The sequence below is a fragment of the Ciconia boyciana genome, chromosome 3 (genome assembly GCF_034638445.1).
Source record: "Ciconia boyciana chromosome 3, ASM3463844v1, whole genome shotgun sequence".
Taxonomy (NCBI): Eukaryota; Metazoa; Chordata; class Aves; order Ciconiiformes; family Ciconiidae; genus Ciconia; species Ciconia boyciana.
In genome coordinates this window covers 79,338,523-79,361,015 of record NC_132936.1, presented here as the reverse complement: position 1 = coordinate 79,361,015, position 22,493 = coordinate 79,338,523, and the positions used below count along the sequence as shown (strand labels likewise).

The following is a 22,493-nucleotide window of genomic DNA, read 5'->3' as shown; positions in this document are numbered from 1 at the left end:
GGGGTTCGAGCTGTATGCATGTAGCCTACCAGGCCCTGGTGGGCCAAATTCTTCAAAGCTTCACTGCCCCTGTTCCTCGCAGGCAGAAGTGAAGGCAGGGATGTGTCTGTCCTAGTACTCCCACCATGCTGCAGAAAACTGTGTCATCAGGAATCTGGGGGCATGGGAGGGCAGCTGTAAGCCACAGACTGCCTTGGCTGCTCTCTCTGGGACAGGCAGGCATTCTTTCCTCTCTTCCACAGGGTCTTCTAATGAAGAAGGGAGGCCCTGGGGAGGCAGGAGAGAGGGGGGACCCAATCAATGTAGTCACTAGCAGGATCCTCCAGGAAGCAGCTCTTGGTCTGGAGTAGCGGGGAGAGGATTGGGAACAGCAGCTCCTGCTGGCAACCAGTTTCCTTCAGAGCCACCACCAAATGACACTCCCATGTTGACACCTTTGAGCCAGCTGCAGAGGAGGAGGAGGTCACCAAGGACCTCCCCTCACCACCTCCTGCCCTTGTCAACTGCAAAGCACCCAAGGCACCCAAGCCAAGCAGGTGGCAGCAAGCTCCAGACAGGATGCCATGACCAGCTGGGCCTCTTCCTTTCTCCTGGCAGCTGTGGGCATGGGGCCACTGGGCATGCCAGGTACCGGGAGGATTATTTTTGCCCCCTCCTTTCCTCATTTCTCCTCCCCTGTTCAGAGCTGTCACAGTCATGTTTTTCCCTTACTCTCCTCCCTGCTCAGGTCCTTGCAAGGTACAGGCCATGCTGACCAGCTCAGGGGGGGACATTTTGCTGTTGTTTGACTATTTTCACACAGCCATGTCTGCAGGTGTTTCTCCCATTCAGAATTTTGGCCTTGACCTAAAGTTTCCTGAGATGCTGATGGCCTGTCATAAAGCTGGAAAGGTGCAGCTTGTGTGCAAGTGTTTCACCCAAAAGCCGATGTACAAGGCATGTGGGAAACTGTTCCTGAGAGAAGTGTGGGGGGGGAGGGGAACAGGGTGGGAGCTCTCCTCTCACAGAGGGGAGAGAGGGAGGGGAAGGTTTCTGTCCTGAAGGACCTCATCAGGGGCTCTGCTGCCCTGGCTCTTACCAAGTTTCACTCCCACAGCCCTTATCATTCATCTTCCTCTCGGGCCCCACCACACCCTGGTGCCTGCTGTCACTTCACAGCCAAGCAGCAGGCAGGGCACACCCACTGGCTCCTTTTCCCCCAGCTGCCAGCCTTGCTCCCTCTGCAAACCACTCAGGCCAGAGCTGTGGTGCTTGTCTGAGGGCCGGTCACACAGCGGAGCCACATGCCAAGACGCAGGAATGGCCCCAAAAGGCATACAGGGGGTCAGTGTCTGAACAGAGCAGGACAGGGAAGACTCACGCAGAGTGACCGTGCTTGAACAGAGGGGATGGTGGCTGGAGTGCTGCTGGGAACAAGCAGGCAAAGCAGCCAGGACACAGGGGCAGCGTGATGGCCTCCACCACACCCCCTCTCCCAGTGGCAGAGGTTAACAGACAACACAGAGCCCTACTGGAAATCTCTGCATTAATATATGCGTTACATTTACTCATTGAAGAAGGCCTTTATAGGTAATCCCATTTCTCTCTGCCTCACCCATTCATAGCTGGAAAAGCACCTGGCTTGCTCGCACGGCACAACAGGCACCCCTAATTCAAGGAGCGCCGAGGCTGTCTGCATCAGTGTTTGCAGCGTGCCTGCTGTCTGGTAGCTGGATGACCACATGCTCGGCCCACCTGCACCGTTTCCTTAGCACAACCAAGGGAAAAGCAGAGACAGGCCCTGCCGCTCAATACAGCGCTTGTGCTCTGGGGGTGAGGCGGCCTCCCTCCGGACAGGCGAGCCTGCCAGCACCCCAGGCCCCTGCCCTCTGCAGCGCCGTCGCGCCCTGACCGCGGTTCTAGCTGGGCCGTGTATAATCATGGTGTTGCCATTCTGTATCTACACAGAAGGCTTCACTGAACTGCGAATTCGGACTACTCAGCTCATGCAAATCACGGGTTCTGTGCGTATCGGAATAAGCCAATTCCGCAGCGAGCGACGAAGCCGAGGCCCGCTGAAAAAGCCCTTCTGCCTCCCCAGCGCCTCCAGCGAGGCCTGTACAGGCGCCCACATCGCCCCCACCTGCGTGACACGGAGCGGCGGGACACCCCACAGGGACTGCCCGCAGAAGCAGCCGGGAAGCGTCCCCAGAGAGGCGGCGGCCGCCGCCGCCGCCGCCCCGTCACGGCAGCTCCGCCCAACCGCCGCCCAAGTGCGCAGGCGCGGGACCTCGCCGCCGCCTGGCGCCCAACCGCCGCTCTGCCCGCCGCCCCGCCCCGCCCCGCGGGAAGCCGAGCGTGGTGCGGGGCCGCGCTCGCCAGGGGGCGAAGCTTGTGGGTCTGTCGCTTCCGGTTGGGCCAGCGGCCCGGCAGGGGAGTGCGGTGTGGTGCGGTCCCGTCCCGTCCTGTCCCCTCCCCTCCCCTCCGGTGCGGCGCGGCCTGGTCCTGCCCCAGCGACGGCATGGAGAAGCTGCGGCGGGTGCTGACCGGGCAGGACGACGAGGAGCAGGGACTGACGGCGCAGGTACCGCCCGGCGAGGACCTGTTCTTCTTCCCCCTCCCCGCACGGGCGGCCTGGTGGCTGCCGCTAACGGCCGCCGAGCTGCGGCTCGCGGGCCGGCGCCCCCTCTCCCGCGGCCACGCGGGGGGCTGAGTGTCGCCGGCGCCGTGACGGGGGGCTGCTGAAGCCTCCCTGCCCCGGGGCCGCTGAAGCCTCCCTGCCCCAGGCCCGCACCGGTGTCCGCGGCCTCAGGCGCCGCCGTGTTCCCGCACTTCCCCCCTGCCCGGCCTGTGCACGCACAGCCGCAGCCCGCGGTGTCCGCCTGCGTGCCCGTCCCTGCCAGTAAGCGGGAGAGACGGGGAGGCAAAGGAGAGAGGAAGGTTTGCTGCGTGGGCCGAAGGACGAGGTTTGTGGGCACCAGGCCCTGCCCGGGAGTAAGAGTTTTGGCGAATTTTCGGTGTGCGGAGCAGGTCTTTGTTGTGTTGGTGGTTTGGGGCCCTTTGGTTTTATTTTCCACGTCTTGCTTCAAGATGAAAGGGTCCCCTTGTCTTGTGTGTATTTTTCCTCCTACATGGCCTTGGTACTTGATGATCAGTTAAACGATAGTTTTTCTTTCTAAACTGCTTCTCCATTTCTTTATGCCCCTGAATTTGCAAATGCTATGAAAGACTTTCTCTAGACAGAGATTGTTTGTGTATATTGTGCTGACGTTCCTTTTTTTGCCTCATACTGCTCAAGTACAATTTCACCTTTCTATTTCTTGCCTGCTATCTTCCTCATTGTCAGTTACTTTTTTTTTTGCTGCGTTTGAACACCATACATTTCTGAGACTTCACTTCTAGGTTGAAGCAAAGCTGAGCATGCTTATTAAGAATGATGTATACCATCAGCTCCCTTTTAATTGGTGTGACTGCAGGTCAAAGTGCCCCCACATCATGGAGTATCTTGATATGTGCTACAGGATGCTGGAGCACGGTGGAGGAAGCCGGAACATAGAGCAGCCTGGATCTGAGCTACAGCTAATAAACCCTGGTGAACCAGCACAGGCTCAGTATAATTGGTCTCTATGGCATAATATTAGCTCCAGCAGCTTGCTGCTGACGTGCTTCACTTCTCTTTGCACTGAGTTGCTGCTGGTGGTCAGGTTTTATGGACTTGGCCTCTTTGCCGCAGTAAAGCAGCTAAATTGTATCCATACCTGATTGATTCTGGAAGCAGTGTAGCATCTGTGCCCTTTCACACCAAAGCTGGCTGGGAGCATTTGGGAGGGATGCTTCACCTTCTGATCTTATCATCAAAGAAATACTTAAATTTCTGTTAACCTTAGTTCAATTCCAAGAGAGTTAATTCATCTGCCATCCCCAGGCACATTTCACATGAGACACATGATAGTGACATAGAGTTCTCCTTTACTTGATGCTGTGATGTTTGTTTTAAGGCAGCAATCAATAGATAAATGCCTAAGTATTTAATAATTTTATATTTGAGGTGTATATCCTGAGAAGGAGAGAACTGAACTAAGAATGTATCATTTGTTAAATGTCAGTAACTAAGCTATATATGATTTGATTATTGCATGTAGTGATGTTGTTACAGCTGGAGAAGACTCTAAATAGGAAAAATCTGCCCATATTTAAAGCCTATCCAGTACATGACAGAAGAAAACATATAAATATGCCTTTAGCGTACTGCAAAGGAGCTTCATGCTGAGAAGATGAACCAGAAAGATCTTCTTTAAAGTAAATAAATACCCACTGAAGGAAAACGCAAGTGTTTAGGTTAGGCAATGTCTCTATTGTAGGTTTCTCTCAAAGTAGCAATGTATTTCTAGAACACTGGGAATCAAGCCTCTTTTTAGTGAGGAAATTCACATGTGACACTCACTAAAGCTATAGCTTTACAGCTGAATGGTGTTGACTATTTTTAAAGTGTATGTAATAGAGCAAAAAAGTATGTGCACCCATGCAGGGAAGAGCACTTTTTAAGAGGTAAGGTTGTAAAATAAAATACAAGGTTATGCATTTTGTGTGTAAAATCCTCAACTGTTTTAGATGCCCTTTCTGGAACTGAGTCATGTGTTTGGTTAAAAACAATGGCTCTCTCTTTGGAATAGCTGATAGTTGTGTAATAGCCATCATATGGTTTATGTTCATAGATGTCTCTGTATTGTGCTCCTTGATTTTTGCAGAACCATTACGGTGAAGTCAACAGTAATTCCTGTTAAGTAAAGCAGAAGAAAAGTGTATAGTGAGACAATTGTGTGATGATTCAATGAAGTCTTTCTGTACTTTCTAAACTCTTCAGGTGACCAACTGCCGCTTCTTGCTGCAATTAGATCAATTATTCTAAATATTTTTTTAAAAAAAAGGACTTAAAGGAATTTATTACCAAAAAATCAATACTAAACTGTAAATGTACCAGTGTAATGATGTTGTCAGGGCAGCATTATGCCGTTTAGTTTTATCAACACTAAAACTAATATAAAATCAGTCTGACACATTGGCTTGTTTCCTGGCTGTAGTTTCATGACAGTTGTCAGTTGACAACTGCTTAAAGCATTCAACAAGGTTTTAGCAAGGAGGAATAGACCAGATATTTACATTTATTATATTTTACTCTAAAGTGTTGACAAAAATACATATCAGCCTATTAGGGAAAGATCATAATATATCTCTAAATATTTTTTGAAGTATCACTTAGGAAGTCAATTCTGCAAATGTACTCCACATTTCTTTGAAGTTGAGCTTTCTCCATTACTTCCGTATTTGTAATTTACTATCAAGAAAAGATGTAATTGTTAAATTCTAGAATCTTTCTTAAAACCTGTAAAAGAAAGTGCTCCTATTTTTTTGCTTGCCCACATGGAAAACTTTTATAAGATAATTAATGTATGGGGGGAGCCTAGGTAGATGTTCAAAACCACAAGAAATGTTTTTGAACAAAGGCAGTCTTGCAGATTAACATTCATATGATTTGCTGGGTATCCATAGCAAGCTATTCAGTAAAGACACTGTTATCTGTCACTTGCAACTTGTGTCTTAGACTATTGCAAGACCGTTCCTTATGTTTCAGGAAGTCTGCCTTCCGGATTCTAGTTTCCACTTAGTTTCCTCTTGATTTCTGGATGTTTTGGTCATTTCTTTGATGTAATATTTTCTTGGAATATCCTGTGAATAAAAATCTTTGCTTCTTGCCCAGGAGTTTGGCATTAAAGCTTAGCTGTGGGAAACTAAGGGTTTCTATTTGTTGATCTCTTTTTTTTTTTTTCCTTTTTATTGCTTAGAAACAAGCTGATAAGCACTATAGCAAGAAGGGTATGTTTTACAGGAATTCCCTTGCCACCATCACTGCACAGTTCTCCATATGAATCTTTCCCCTGATGTGGAATTTGCATGGCAATTTTGTCAGTCTTTGAAGTAAAAGCTGCTGCTAATGCAAATATTGTAGAGTGTAATGCCAGCTCTTTTTATCTGAAATGTAGGATTAGCTGTACGGCTTATGTCAGACAATAAAAAAAGTCCTTATCACCCTTACGTTGTTTCCTGCTTTTGTTCCACAAGCAGCTTAGACTTACTAACTTTTTCTTAGGGTTCTGGTTCATAGTCTCTGAGTGTAGGTGTAAGAAACTAAGTTGTTACTTCAGGGTGTCTCACAGCCCCTGTTAGAGAAATGACTGCTCCTGCAGCACATACGGCAGAATAGGCAGGCACTGTGTCGGGTCCTCAACTTTTACAGATTGTAGCCTGGCATTTTAGCACAAGCTGAAGTCTGTGGTTTAAGCAGTTGAACTGTGCACCTGTTACTCAACTTCTGCAGCAAGGTGCTTCACTACAGGGGTGAAACAGACATCTCGGAAAGGTAACCCGTTCCATTGCTTCCATGAAACCTAAAAAGTATTAGGTATCAGGGACTAAGAAAATGCATTACCAGATCTCCAGTTTCAGGATTTCAAACATTGCATTAGGTTCAGCTTGATAACATAAATGGTGATGGCATCAGGAATGGCTGGAGGATCAGCCTTCATTTTAATGCCAATTAATTTATTTAGTTTTATTATTACAGAGAGTGCTATGTTGTGGTGCTCTGGCAGCCCTCATGCCACAGCTTATCTTCCTGCAGTTCATGTGCATGTATTGCCAATCTAAGTTTTTAAGAATTAAATCCATAAAATTTATTAAACTAGTTTTGAAATAATATTTTAAATCTTGTGGCATTTTTTGTTCCGAGCCTTTGTGTGGTTCACTTATTTATGGTGTTGGTATTTTTTCCACCTAATAACTGTTAGGGATTTAAAGGAAGATAAGGCTATTTTCAAATTTGTATGAAAAATGAAATTTCCTGGTAGTTTTTTCAGGAACACGGTCAGATATTAAGACTAGAAGTAAGTGGTAGCAACATGCCTGATACACCTGAAGAAACTATTTACCTTCATCCTTTCCCTGTTTTCTAGGCAATCTGAAATGCATGCGTTGGGTGTACTGATAGTATTGGCCCATCCACACTTCATTTCTGAGCAGGGATGGAAAGGATTTTTACTCTTTTTTTTTTTTATATACATGTGATTAGTTGCATGAATAGGTGTAACTAAAAGTATGATTCAAATAGGTATCTTCAGTTACGTACTATCAGCTCTTCCTGTACTTCTTACATATATAGGCATTCAGGAATATGACTATCAAATATTATTTCAAATACTAAACCATCTTTCAGTTACTGTTTTTGTCTATTTCTTTAATGCGTACATAAGGATAAAGAGTTGGACCTAACAAGGTAAGCTGCATCTTCTGACCTTTGGGAAGTTCTGTCTTAACTGCTGAACACAGGGAAGGGGAAGGAAAATTCAGAACAATATTGTATCCCAGCTCCGTGTCTGCTCAGACAGTATGCAAATGTAAAAGATTATTTTTAGTATTCTGATCCCCCTTCTTAAGTAAACATTCAAAGTATTTAATTTGATTAAATAAGGTTAGTGATTTTTTTTATAAGTAGAAAGTAGTCCAAGCTATTCCTTCTTGACATATGTTCAGATGCTGATTCATCACAGCACATAAATGTGTGCTTGTATGTGGCCCTTTTTTATTAAACTAGGTATGGATTCTTCATTTGTACAGATGTAAAATCATTCTAAGCAGTAACCAAATTTCATTCATTCACTTGCCACTACCTGAAAGAGAAATTTCTCAAAAGAGTAGGAGAAACATCAAACTCATTGGTTGGGGAAGCCCTAACTTGTGTATTTGGTTAATAATACTGGAATGAAAGTTACCTGTAGACTAGATAACAAAAGGGCAAGTTTGCTTGTGTCATCTGAACAAACAGGAAAGTTAGCTTTTTATAGTCATCTTACGTAAAGTGAAGCAACACTTTGCTTAATAGACCAGTTTAGAATAGAAAGTATATTTAATTTTAGTGACCTGGAGTAAGCTGAAATACATTGTTCTTACAGCATGGGTGGAGAAGATGAGCTGAGCAGATCTAACCATTCACTTCTGCTGAGAGGGGCGATTGTTCTGCCAGCTGTGTGGCCCTTCCTCTTTCCTTATATCAGCCCTGTGGCTTTTCTGACATCTTGCTGAGCTGGTTTGGCTCATTAGTCTACCATAGGACTAAGTCATCAGAATAGAAGGAACACTAGTTCTTTTTCCGCTTCATGAGTTGTGTCAGCTAGCTCAGCTCATTAAAGGATCTTACAGGTTCTGGAGTCACACTGGAGAAGCAGGAAGTAAAATGACCCCTTTCAGCAAGTTAGCTGTCTGATGAGACAAGCCGTGTTAGCCTGCCTGCACCTTCACCTTGTAAGGAACAGTAATTGAAGTGGTATCATAATGCTTGCAGTGGATACTTGTACTAATATGTATAATGAATTCTGTCTAGTAACAGGAAAAGGTAATAATGTCTGTAGGAACATAGAGTGCTGCACAAATAGATACGTTTGTCTGCAAATTGCTAGAAGGTCCATTCATTATTCTGCTTTAGGTACAATTGTGATAATTTTCAATTGTAATTGTATGGTGAAAAGAAAGTCTGTTTGAAAGTGCAGCAGTAGTGCTTGAGTGCCAGGATATACCTTAATGGGTTTTGTCTTTTTCGTTTGTTTTGGAAATATGTTTCCAGATTGCTAAGATAATTTCTTAAATGGAAATAGTTAATATGCAAACAACTGTTAAGCAAGGTAAAATAATTGTTTCTGTCTAAAAAATTATTTTGTTTGGAATTAAGGACTTCAATAGTAAAGAAAAAAAATGTCCTTTAGATTGTTCAAAACTGGGTTTGTAATACCCTTTTTTTTCCTCTCCTCCTATTAAGGTCCTTGATGCCTCAACACTCAGCTTTGGTACTCGAGTCAAATGGTTTGCCATATGTTTTGTTGCTGGCATTGTGTGTTCTATTCTTGTAAGTAAAGTTTGAGGGTTTTTTTCCCCTGTACTTTATTAATGTTCTACGGGAGAACCTCGTTTGCATTCATACTTTATATGTGATTCTGTGTTTGCTTTATCCTGCATCCTAAATTTTGTATGCATAAATTTAACTGGAGATTAAATGTACAATTAGCATGTAGGGGGTGTTCTGTAAATTATGATTCTGATCATCTTTCTTCCATTCACAGCAGAGAGCATTTTTATTGTAGCGTAATAAAATTTCTTACTAAAAGGTTTGAACACTGACAAAATATTAATTTGGATTATGAGTGGTGTGCTAGGAAAGAGCTTTTGCAGTTATTTACTGTGTACCCATCTTATTTTCATTCTCTCCAATAAAAGGAGAAAAGGAGGGGGAAGCTTGAAAGGTTTTTAAAGGCTGAAGAAACCACAAGTGTAACCTGTCACACTCACAAATCAATAGGTGATGACTGTGGTAGCATGTTGACACTTCCAAAACCTGCTGCATTCCTATTGATCTCACGGTCAGCAAATCATTTGTTCATTCTTGAACATGAGGTCTTGGCAGGAGACTCAAGCCTGCAGTTAAAAGTTGAGATCTATTAATTGATTGGGTCTGTCAAAATCTGACACAGGTAACATGCAGTACAAAGCAGTTCTTCATCTGCATGAAAAGTCCCAGAAGCAGGTGAAAAATCCTGGGGAAGTATCCAGACTGCTGTTTTTGTTTTTTCGTTCTTTTTTTTCTTTTTTTTTCATTATGAAGTAGCATGTTACTTTTGATGTAAGCTAGTCAGCAGCCTTTGGCTACTGTGTGTGGATGACATTTGCAGTTTTTGTGGAGACTGTCAGGCAGATTGTCTTGACTTGTAATGCATTCTGGTAGTAGGATGGAGAAACTCGCCCTGTGTGCGTTAGTTTCTGGTTTTGCCATTATTTAAATGACTGCTGCTGCTCTTTTATTTACCATGAAAAGTTTTTAAACTGAGGACACTTAAGTAATGACAGGAAGAAGCAGCTGTGGAGGAGCAACCTGTTGATTGTTTGAGGCACTCACTTAGAGATAGCCACTTGCTGGGTTCTCCTGCAGGTGGAAGCTTCTGATTCTTTATCAAAACTTGTTAGACTCCCTGAGACCCAGAGGTAAACCAGAACAATTGCTGGTCTTACCTATGAAAGGTCTTATTTAAGTGGTAATCAGTTCAGTAAAGGAACTGGAGAGTGGTATTCTTCATATTGATATCTATGCCGAGTACAGTGACACAAACTCTGGCCAGATGCTCATGTTGGAGAAGGGGCAAGCTCTAGGGAGGGAGCTCAAGGTTGGGTTGGAATATCCCTTTTTTAGGGTTGCTTAAGCATTATTTGGTTGACTCCTCCCCCTCCTTTTTTTTTTTTTTTGCAAGTAGTATTTAACCAATATAATCACAAATTTTAGTACACACCACGTTTGTGCTTTAACACCTATTTCTGGACAGGTTAACATCACTTTTTGCTTCAATGTTTTTAGTGTTAATCTTTGTGCTTGTTCTATATCACATGGTGTGAAACTATGAAACAACAAATAAAAGGCTTTAGGATCTCGGTTTCCTAAAGTTTCCTGGAGTTATCTTGAGCTTGATAGAGAAGAGTCAAAACTCTGCTAGTGTGTTTGTGGACCTCATATCTTGGAGAGTTTGGAGGCAGCTCCCTAGCTAAGCTTTGCTACATGAAGCTGAGAGCTGGCAACTCCACCTTCTTCTCCTTCAGATTATGGACCTTTTGCTGCAGTGTTAGGGAGGCCCTCAAAGAAATGCTCAGGTCATCCCTTACAGGTGTGTACCTCATCTTTAGATCTCATATGTCTGCAACATGATATATTTATTAAGTTCTTGGCTGGCCAGAATTGCAGGTGGTGTTTTTTCTTTAGTCTAGTCTCTGCAAAGTATCCGTAGGCTTTACTTGTAGAATACAATTACACTCTTCTCTTGCAGCTTTCCATGATTGCTTGTACTGTGGTCTGTGCAAACTGACACCACAGATTTCCACTGAAATTGCAATTGGGTAGAATATAGTTGCTTTTTTTGCCCCCCCCTTTTTTTTTTTAGGACAGAGTGTCCACATCACAGCTTAAAAAAAAAAAAAAGAGTTAAAAACCCAAGAAAACAAAAAAAACATGCTTTGTTTTTAGTTTAGGCTATATTTCTCCCTGATCATCGTAGGGACTATGATCAGCAGAAGGCTTTGGATTTTTTTTCTATGTTTAGTGGAAATAAGAGGTCTCTGGAAGTAAGAGTTCTAAAATATTTCTATTCAGCCTCAATGTGTATCTAGACTGTGAGGCCGGATGGTTGATTTCAGGAGAAAGGAGATGGTGGATATTAGTGTGGCTTTATGACACTTTCCTCTGTGTGCAGAGGTGTATGAGGTATAGTGGGGCACTGTAACAAAACTGAAAGTGTCATAGATAGAATACAAACAGTACAAATAAATGTTATAAACAATATAAATAAATATTGCCTAGTTGTAAAAATATTGTGAAATAAAGTAAACCAATACATTATTTTGCCAGTAGGTGGCAATGGAAGTATGCTGAATGTTGACTACTACAAATCTGAGAACAGTATACCTTGCTGCTATATGTTAGAATGACACTCTTCATAGCCTGAAAATATCTTTATAGACTATAAAATTTAAATAAATTGAATTAACTAATTACAAACATACAAATAACCTATCTTTTATAGGGAACAGCATTGCTATGGCTTCCAAAGGGTATCAAACTTTTTGCAGTGTTTTACACCCTGGGAAATATTGCTGCGTTAGCCAGGTACGATTTCTTAATTATTGTTATTAGAAAAGTACCCTCCTTTTCATCTACACTTCCATTTGCTTTTACTCTAAAATGGTGTCTATGTTGTGTATAAACAACATTGTTTTCATATTGAAATGCTAATAGCATAAAATCTTGTTTGTCTTACAGTTTTAAGATTACGATAATTAGTGAATATCAGTTATTTACTTGTTATAGCCCCATTGTGATGTCTTATGTGATTGTTCTGTGGACACATCACAACTGCTATCTGAAGCATGAATAACAAGTTGGTGGCTGTTTTGTACTTTTTAAGCCCTTCTGCCAGAGGTACAGAGGTACCTCAGTTTCAGTGGCAAACTGGTAGTCTGCCCACTGTGGGGATGCTTTGTTACTGGAAGGAGCTTTTTGCTTTGAACAGAGAGATCATCCTGTTTCTAGGAAAACTCTTTGAAAAAGGAGAGGTTCAGGAAATACTCATTTTGACTCTAAGGTGAGGCAGAATCTAAAAATCGTTCACAGTGTATTTTTAAACTCTATGCTTGGTTCTTTGCAGTGTTCCCCATAGCAGTTAGTCTTCACAGATTTGCAGAAAGGACCTCCTAGGGTCTAAATCTCTTCTTTCACTGTTTGAAAGACATGTAAGAAACAACTTAATGTCAATAAAGTATTTTCAGTTTCTGTTTGTCCTCCTTCTTACTATCTTAGCATAGTTGAAGCATGGTCATGAGACTCAGAACCCATGGAGTCTGGTCTTGACCTTCAGGGACTCTGTGACTTCAGTCAAGTCACTAAACTGTTGAGTCAAAGTATTGGTAATCTGTTAAAACTCCGGCAGTGTGATATTAACCTTTGAGAAATGTGATGGTGTACTGCTTTTGCTCAACAAATTTGTTAGGGGACAAAAATGTTTATACTGGAATTGAGGCTCATTTGTATAACTATTCCATCTCATACTAAAACAAGACAAAATTAATACTGGAGGTAGGCAAAACTGAGCATTTCCCTTTCTCTCCCTTATGTGATTTTTTATTCTTTGTTGTTGTTTTTTTGGTTGTTTTTTTTCTTACCTAGTATTTTGGGTGTGTTTTCACTGCTTCAAATTAAATTAGCATTTTAGAAACTTGGTACTAATCAAGTCTAATTGTCAGTGAACTAAGAGGAAAGCTTTCACAACTGGTATTTCTTTTAGGAGAATGCTGAAAAACTTTAGCCTGGACTCCAACTAAAATTAGAAGTAAAAAGAGGCCCCCTTCCCCTTCAGTAGTCCTTCTAGATAGAAACAACAGGCAACTGTGTTCTAAGAATGGTAGGAAATTACAATAAAGTCCCGAATTGACAAGGAGATTTAAGCTTTTTCAGGCTTGTTTGCAAGTCTGTATTTAAAACAAAAGCGGTTACCACTCTTACTAAATAGTCCTGTCTAGCCTGTTTTTACTGTGATTTTCTAGCCACAAACATGAAAACAATGACACTTATTTGATTATTCTCTGGGATGATGGGTGTATCTTCTACAGAATGTGTTGTATATAAGAAATATCCTGTCTAAGTGGAGGACCTCTAGATTTTTTCCAGCTTTTCTGCTCCCTATGGATTCTCTCCTATCTCTGGAGAAGATCTTGTGATGTCTGACCTTCAATGCTAATCAGGCTAGCATCAATGCATTTTGCTTTCTATATTTTTTCTGCCTATTTTATGTGGCCTGAACCTCCCTCATTTTTACCACCATATTTTCATCATCCCTGTCCTTCCACTAGCTAACTAATTTTTTATTCTAGTTCTTCAGGTCTCTTTTTTTTTTTCTTAATTTAATTTTACGGCCCAGCAGCCAAGATTAAAAAATATTGACAAAAAGTTAGTTTGGATTGCAGTGAATTTAAAATATTTTTTCTCTTGAATTGAGAAAACATTTTTTTTTTCCATTTAATATGGACCTTTGAGGTCTGTCTATGCAACTTAAAGCAGAAAAACAAAGTGAAGAGAAGGGGATATATACACAAAGTTGCTGGTAGGGGAACATCTGGGTTCATGGGTTCAGTTTACTGCTTGGGACATGGATTCCCATATTTCTTCTATCTTAGAAGATGCATGCTTCACCAGGCTTATGACTGCTTTCAGGAGGGAACTCTACCAAACTCTTCCCTGCTACTGATTGTTTCATTTCATATAAATAAATATTAACTAGAAAAAAATTAAACTAGGTTTCCTACTCTGTAGTAAAGCATTCAGACCACCACAAGGTTACAGGCATTCTCACTCTCTCACTAAATATTTTCTACAAAGCAGAATGGCTTCAGTGACAGGGAAGGAAGAGACTCATCTCAGAATATTTGAAGCCAGATAATTACGCCTACAGTTGTGAATTCTTGGTTCACATCACATTTCTTTGCAAGAACAGGTACAGCATAGCATTGCTGATGGTTTTCATTCTTCCTTTAAGTTAACTACAGAGTAGAAGAAAGCAGGAGGATTTAATAGAAACTACTAAGGTGTGTTTTTTCCTTCTTTTTTTGCTTGCTGAGTTTGGGCAAAGAATTAGAGCTTCCCTGTAATATTGATTGTAGCTACTTGCTCACTGCCTGGGTAAGAAGTTTATTGTTAAACAGCAATATTCTACGGAAGTTTGGTCTTTGTATTCTTTGCATTATTTTGGCCAGTCAGTTCTTAGAACAGCCTCAACATTAAATCCAGTAGACTTCAATTTGATAACCATCTGCTATAACTGGTAATGTTTTGGAAAGAATTTCATGACCAAGGGTGACTCAATACATAAGCTGTTTCCAGGACTAAATTCATGGGGTATTTCACCTTTCATTCTAGTGGGTCTCTGTTGCTAAACACTGAAATGCCTTTTTTAAAGCCTTTGTACTCATCTAACTGTTGGTAAACTGGTTAATTACCTATTGTCTTTTGCAAAGATTTATTTGAAAGTGATTTACCATTTGTTTTGTTTTTTCCCTCCTATTAGTACATGTTTCCTGATGGGGCCCGTGAAGCAATTGAAAGCAATGTTTGAGCCAAAAAGATTAATAGCTACAGTTGTGATGTTGGTAAATATACTGTCTTTACTTCCTTTTGCTAAAAAGTTTTCCTTTAGCCTCAAAGCTAAATCTGAGGCTTTACTAAAGAGAGGTTATTTCTCAGTCTAACTCTTCTCTGTACTGAGAAATAGTAGTCAAGCTGATTAGCTCTGTATATCATAAAGATTATCTAACTCCTTTCTATGAGCTTGTGGTTTTGTTGTTTATGTTTGTTTTGTTGGGGTTTTTTTTACATTAATCATTTGGAGTAAAATGTTCTTTACTAAATATTTCTTACTAAATGCTAATATTAGGTTGATTATTTTAAATTTGTTTTCTAAAACAATTTCTTCAAAAACCAGACTAGAGAGAGACTTTTCAGCTACTGTGAAAAATCAGCGGTCACCAAGTCTAGCTTGACAGTTGTTTGTTGGCTGCAGTTCTGTTTGTATAGCTTAGTGGTTCAGCACTTTCAAAGCAATGGAGAAAATTAATTTCTCTCCCCCAAAGTCCAGGAAGCCACATGTTCAGGTTCACACTTCTCCATTGTGAGGTCCTTGGCTCCTTTACTTCCATGACCATCATTTCTTCTTCCAGGAGGATGGAAAAAACAGCCCCGTCCCCAATCTCAGAATTCCTATCCCAAAACTCTGTATTAGGTAGTTAAAAACAAGTTTCTGCCCTTGCTGCTTCTCTGTTTTGTACTTATTTTCTCTCTTGTTCCTCCTGATTTGTTTCAACTTTTATTTTTGAAATGCAGTTGGCTGTCCTATTCTCCCTATCATATAGCTTTCTTTTCTGGTTGATTACAGCTGATGAGGATAAGAAACCCTCATGAATTCTTTCTGGATGGCTGTCATATGGGTTGTATATTCTTTCTGTCACACATTCACATGAAAAAAAGAAGTTATAATCTCATTTGAGAAGCTCACATTTGCCCATATCTTTTGGAGAAGTGACTTGATCCTTGCTTGGACTCCGAACCTTGTTAAAGAGATGACGACTTGCCATCTCTTCCAAATCGTACTGAGTTACAAGTCCTAGGGAAGTTATGTTTCATAGGTCTGCAGTAAAAACATCCAGGAATATCTCCAATTGTCTAGAGTGTCTGTTTGCTGAGCATGAATTCTCCAACGCTTTACAGCTGTGGGCTTTTTCTGGTCAAGCTGAGGGCCTAAGCCAGACACTAAAACAGCCAGCACAAAAATTATTTGCTCTGTTACCCTATCATCCACTGCATTCAGACATGGTGACAAAGAAAATAACTTGCTTTCAAAGCTGTAGAAACAAGACACATCAGGGAAATGGAAAGAGAACAGAGAGTAGAAAAAACATCATAGACCTACCTATGTGTGCAAAGAAGCTACCAGCAAGGTTAGGAAAAGGCAGAATAAAAGGTTTCATCTAATGGGGAACAGGAACATTGGATGAGAGTTAAAACTGTTAGGATGGAAAATTTCAGTAATACAGAGAAGAACTGGTAAACTTCTAAAGTTTAGGAAACTTTTTGATGTGGTTGACTGTTTTCTTCCCCATCCTAACACAAAGCTAGAATTGTAGGCAGCTCAGGAGTCACAAATACGTTTGGAAAATTTCAAGAGTCTGTTATTTTTATTTCTTTCAATAAAATGCCAACAAATTTTTTTCAGTGAAAAATAATTTAGTTTTGTTCTGTTTTCTACCATGTGTAATGACAAATTGGAGGGAGCCAGGTGAGATTTAGTGGAGAAGTTGGAAGTGATGCTTGCACAAATGGTGTGATTAGTTGGGCATAGTAAACCATATCATTGTAATGTTCCATCAAAGGTGTGTAAGTAGCTAGAATAAAGCTTCATGGGAGTTTTTTCACTGTATGAAGCAGCTGCTCCCTAGTGGGCTCTTCATTAATGTTAGGTGATGAAAAACACTGGCAGAAGAAGCAGAGCCTGTGTTTGCCAAATACCTTAATTGTGAATGGGTGTTCATAATAATGAACACCCATTCACAATTATAAATAATGGGTAGTTCATAGTGATGCACATACCTTTCTTTTCAGATGTTGATGTTATGAATACTAGATCCAAAATGATACTATGTACTGAAATAATAGAATAATAGTTCCCAGACTACTTGGTTGCTTTCAAGCTAGCTTTATCATCTAAGCCTACCTCTTAATAGACCTAACACATACGGCTACACAGACCTGATTATACGCTTCCCAATTCCTGAAGTCAGTTCCTGCCTCCTCTTTCTTCTAAGACTTGTCCCAGCCCTTCTGGCCATGGAGCACACCATCCTGTGCTTTGGAAAACACCACTTTACATGGAGTACAGCATATAGTTGCTGTGTGACAGCCTTTGGCTCTGCTTGTTTCATGAGTCAATTCTGAAAATGCTGATTACCCATTGAAAACATGAAAACAGTTACTGTATTTGCTTTGTTGTGTATTTGAGTATTCATTCTTTTCTTTTTTTTCCTCTCCTGTCATCTCTCCCCAGCTTTGCCTAGTATTGACTCTGTGTGCTGTATTCTGGGTAAGTGAGAAGACTTCGTCCCTCTAAAGAGCAATCTAGCTTAGTTAGTTTATTAATTATATTACAGGTTTAACATACAGTTCAGTTGTAGAGGAAAAATGAGCTTGTGTGTGTGGTATTTTTGTTTTCAACTGCAGTTGAGTTTAGGTGGAGTGATGAGCCTGCTGGCTACAAAGCAAGTGCACCCTTCCACCTGCATGTGATGTAGATGAGAATACAAAATCTAGAGCATCAGGTTCAGTCTGCAGACCTCTGGAATTAAGAATTAAGAAAAGCAAGTTAAAATATACTTTCATCTTAGTGATGTGTACTTATGTCAGAGAATATCAGAGAATATGTAGTGGTCTTTAGAAACAACAGGTACAGAATACTAAATGGATTAAGACAAAGGAAGAGACACAGAACAAGTACCTTCAGGCATCTTGGACTGAAAAACTGGCTGTAGTTATGTTCCATAGAAGTAAATATGTAGCAGAAGTGAAATTCCATATTGGCAGAAGTACAGTATCATGAATGAAAGTGAAAGTGTTAGCATTGATGCCGTTAAGTGTTTTCAAAGCTAGAGAAGGTTTTCATAGCACGATGCTAATGGAGTGACAGATAAAATGAATTAAAAGTTGTTAGAGTGGAAAGGAGTAGCAAATTAAGTTAAGACAAGGAAATTTAGGCATCGTCACTTAACTAAATTTTTGGCTGAACAGGCTGTTGCAATTGTTTACAGTATAGACTGGTGCAAAATGAACTAACTTGCAATGTTTGCTTTATTTTTACTTAGTGGAACAAAAAAGGTTTGGCGATGTTATTCTGCATATTGCAGTTCTTGGCAATGACCTGGTAAGATTCTTAAAATTAATTTTAATTTCTTCTCCCTGCCCCTACACCCACATGATTATAAACCTATATATATATATATATATATGCGTAATGTAAGTGTGCCCAAATGCTAGCCTCGATCTGTTTTTCTAAGCTAGGCTGTGTAACTTCAGCAAAATCTATATGCAGTCGTCTTGCAAAAATGGTAATTAAGTATATTCTGCAATGTGTGAACTTATTTGAGGCATTATGAAAGGAATATATGTGTAAAAAATTTCTCATGCCTTTTCCCTGTTGTGAAAGTAACTGTATATTCATATGCCCTGCTTTTGATTATCTCCCTCTTTTTTGTGTTCTAACTAAATTTTCATTTTTGAAGTGGTGGAAGAAACTAAATAACATTTTCATAGGGTGTGCCCTGCACCAAGAATATTCAGTGGCACTGGGTAAAGAGTGGGTGGATGTGAGAGGGTAAATTTAGTGCAGCAGGTATTATAATGACCATCCAGATGCACTTAAGGGCTAGGCTTGGGAATGTGTGAGCACAGTTAGGTGAATGCTTGCAAGCCTGGCAGAAGTTTTGGAAGTTACTGCTTTCTCCATGGAGATACAGCTGAACGTACTTGATCTCCTTGTCCCAGGTGAATTACTTGGTACTAACTCTTAGGCGATACAAGGTGACCACAGTTCTTGTTTGAACTTGCCCTGAATGCACAGTGTCTATACTGAGCTTGGATCTGAGGACAAATAACCAATTGTTCAGGATAGGGACTGTTGGGCATCGCTCTGGGCCCAGGCAAATGCTTGAAACTAGATAGAGGCAACATTGCTAACTCAAACTACGTTCTACGTGTTTACAGCAGACAGCTTTACATTTACGTGTCCTAGAACTTGATCAGGTCGGGCATGAGAACAAAACATAGCCTGGAGGCTTGTGAGAAGCAAGTTTCAGAGGATAATAGAATTATCAGCTGTTTGAGTCTCACAGTTGTGGCATACTATTCACACTACAGCATATATCTGTATTTAGAGTTACATAAATAATATGATTAGGTATATATTTGCATAGTAATGTATATTGTATTTTAAACTGGAAAAAGTTGTCTCTGTCATCTTGAAGAACACAGTTTTCCCAGAAATCTCCACTCCTATTGGAACTGGTGATAATAAATCTGCTTTTTTAAGTTTATGTGCAATAGAAGTTACAAACTATATTTAAAAAAAAAAAAAGGAAAAAGTAAACCAGGAAATCCTTGGTAGTATGTTTAGTTCTTGTCCAAGCGTGTCTTCTTTTCTCAGGTAAGCATTAAATTCAGTAAGTAACCTTGTTTAAAGTTTTGTTACAACAAGTTGCTTTATTAATGCTGGACTAAAGTGAAATAACTGGGTTCTAGGAGAGACATGAACACTGCCAAATATACTTTTTTCCTCTTTTTTTTTTAGGTATAGTCTGTCATATATTCCTTTTGCAAGGTGAGTCTGCATAATTACTTCCATCTTAACAAAAGTCAGTTATCTTTATGCTAGGGAGGGGGAAAAAGTCCATAAATTCAGTATGTGAAAAAACATAATCTCTTCCCTTTCCTTTTAATTTTTAGAAAATTACATAGCTGAACTCAAAGTAATGCTTAATGTAAGCTTTAAATACAAGTAAAGTGCATAATAATTCTCTTTGAAAACTAGAATGAAATTTAACAGCACTGAAAATAAATTGAGGTTTTTGTTTAAATTCTCCAGTGATTTAAAAATGCGTTGATGCAATAGTGACTTTTCCAGTACTTGCATGAAAGATAACTTATGGATCTGAGGTCTTAGTTAAAAGCAAACAAGCAAGCATAGTTTCAGCTGCTAAGTCTACTTCTGAGTTCTTCCATCATTTTTAGGAGAGGCAAAGGCAATGCTTCATATTAATTTTCATTTTGGCAAGCTTCTCTCTTCCATTTCACTCTTGCTTGTACAAAAAGGGGACAAAAGCTGGCCAAACACAGTGAAACCACATGCAAGTAAACAAACTGAAGAATATATTTTTTTCTATGTTTCACATAAAATGCAGTTTGGTCTTTCAGCAGTGTGTTTTTTAAGAAAATAAAGTGCTTCCATGTCTATACATTACTTAATGAGGTTTTCTGTAGTGAAAGTGGGGAAAAAAAAGAATACAAAGTATTGTCTATCCCTTTCATCTGATATCTTCCTGTAGTATTTCTGTAACTTTGCCAACAACTCTGTACTATGGATTTTTTTTTTTAAAGCTTCAGATTTGATCTAGGGAGGATTAAGCCTTATATACTTTTTTTTTAAAGATGGTAGTGGATAATTACAACGGATTAAATACTTTAACTGAACTCAGGCTTCAAATTGTCATCTTACTATTTCTGACATCTCAAGCTAGCCCAGTAAAAAGTAGTATTCTGAATTCCTGCAGTTCCTGTGGCCACGTGACAGTCTCAGTAGGGTCATTCTTTTTTTTTCTTTTTTTTTTCCTCTTTTTTTTTTTTTAATTGTTCTGCTCTGCACAGAAAACAAGTTGAGCTACTAGTCACTGGTCTTTTCTTCCCTACTGACGGTACTTTAAGTTCTGGTCAGAAAAACATTAGGTGATATGCATCACTTAATTTCTTTGGTTTTATTTGTCTATTAGATTTTATGAGTCAAAGAACTGAAGAACTGCTTTTAGTAGTACAGTGATTTATTTAGGGATTATTGAGTTATTTGCTTATATGGAATGCTATCATAAATTTATTGTATAGGCTGCCTTTCTTACGGAAATAGTGATCTAAACCATGTTAAGCGCCAGTGAACAGTATTATGTAATTTGTTTGAAGTATGTATTTATCTTGATTTCAACAAAATTGTCATTGCTTGATTTAATTCTGTTAAAGGTTTACACTTAACAACAATTTACTTGTTCATGGTTTGGTTTTTTTTTTCTTTTCAATTAATGGTGGCTCTCCTGCTGGCATGGCAAAAAACCAAACCCCAAAACAACAACCACCAAAACTCATACATACAATGACTTTTAAGGAATCATAATAGTATTTTTCTTCATTTTTCAAATTGACTAACTACAGCATACAAATTCCACTCCTTACCAAGTTGTTACATTTTTGAGAAAAGGAAAAATAAAGGAGACTAAAGTGAGTGATCTAAGTAGAAGAGTCACAAAACAGTTTGCTTGTTGTCAGTTAAAGAAATAGACCCCTTCACATCTTTCAAACCTGAAGGCTGTGCCAGCTCTTCATCCTGCACTGTTAGGACATGCACTTCAAACGCTTCAGCCTGTGCTTTTTTTTCCTGCAGCATGATGGTCTAACTCCAATGTGGCTTGCACTCAAAGCACCTGTGCTTTGCTGATTGTCTGGATTTGGCATGCTCCTCAGCCCTGCCCTCACTGGCCAGCCTGTGTGAAATAAGGCTTTGACCTTTGCTAGGCCACCAAGTGTGCTGCAGAACAATTTTTAACACTGTGTCTGCAGTTTAGCATGCGCTTGAGTGTAAACAGTGTGGAAGACTTAGACAATACAGGCAGACCTCAGCTTCAGGATGGGCTTGAGCCTTTGCTTTAGCTGGTCCTGTAGATGTACTCAACGTAATGATGGCTGTTAAGATCCCGCATTTGATAAACTATTGATTTTTTCTTTTAGTTTATGTAATATTTTTAATTTTAAATACATAATGGTTGATATTTATGTAAAGAAAATAACAAATATCTTAACTGACACTTTTTTTCTTTTTAAAGGGATGCTGTGATTAAATGCTTCTCGTCCTGTCTAGGGTAAATTAAAACCAGGAACCACTGTATGCTTTAAAAGGCAACTTTTATTCCTCTGTGAATTTTGCTCGGAAAACTATACTTTTCCACTCATGAAATACCCAGTAACAATTTAGTATTTTCCTTGCCTTTTGCATTTGGGGGATTAAATAATTTTTACTGAAAACAGTTTTAAAAATAAGTTGGGTGAACTGTTTGTGTTTACCCTGGAACTTTTAAGCTTTTTTTAACAAAAAAGTACACTTAAATAACTTGTGCAGAGTAGTCTTAAAACTACCTTGCATCCAGTTACACAGTTTATTCCCCAGTGGAGGCAGGCCACTAAGATCTGGGTAGTATACGTAAAGATTTAATTTACAGTTCTGTCTAAAATTTGCAATGTGCCATTTATGTTTGTATATTATTCAGTGTATGCTTTTCCAAAGACAGAGGTTTATAAACATTGTAAAGATTTGGTAAGTTATATGCTCCTTTGAAATGTCTATACATGTGCCTTATGGAAAAAGCTTAATGAGAATATGCGACAGGTCTGTTTAAAGCTTGTTGGATTTTATTAAAAAGCTATATTTTAAATGATTTTTCCTTTCATACTTAAATACTTTTTACTAAAAGAACTTATGGCTAATAATGTATAAATGATATTTGTGAAATAAATTACTTTTAAAGGA

The 22,493-nt window shown here is 40.0% G+C and overlaps 1 protein-coding gene across 2 annotated transcripts; it reads left to right on the top strand.

The window, feature by feature from the left end:
- The first annotated feature begins 2,314 nt into the window (after nt 1-2,314).
- On the top strand, nt 2,315-22,493 carry SFT2D1 (SFT2 domain containing 1). 2 transcript variants are annotated; one of them, XM_072856238.1, is made up of 9 exons: nt 2,315-2,563; nt 8,233-8,334; nt 8,846-8,932; nt 11,646-11,728; nt 14,679-14,760; nt 17,208-17,243; nt 18,019-18,077; nt 19,500-19,529; nt 21,793-22,493. In XM_072856238.1, the coding sequence occupies exons 2-9, from the start codon at nt 8,296-8,298 to the stop codon at nt 21,830-21,832; spliced, it is 456 nt and encodes a 151-aa protein (XP_072712339.1). In that variant the 5' UTR covers nt 2,315-2,563; nt 8,233-8,295; the 3' UTR covers nt 21,833-22,493. The 2 variants fall into 2 exon arrangements, with proteins under 2 accessions (XP_072712339.1, XP_072712338.1); XM_072856237.1 differs by lacking the exon at nt 8,233-8,334 and having other exon boundaries at nt 2,319-2,563.

Coding starts and splice junctions, on each gene's coding strand:
- SFT2D1 (XM_072856237.1), top strand. CDS start 2,501: ATGGAGAAGCTGCGGCGGGTGCTGACCGGGCAGGACGACGAGGAGCAG. Junction 2,564..8,845: donor AGCAGGGACTGACGGCGCAG/GTACCGCCCGGC, acceptor CCTCCTATTAAG/GTCCTTGATGCCTCAACACT. Junction 17,244..18,018: donor CTCTGTGTGCTGTATTCTGG/GTAAGTGAGAAG, acceptor ATTTTTACTTAG/TGGAACAAAAAAGGTTTGGC.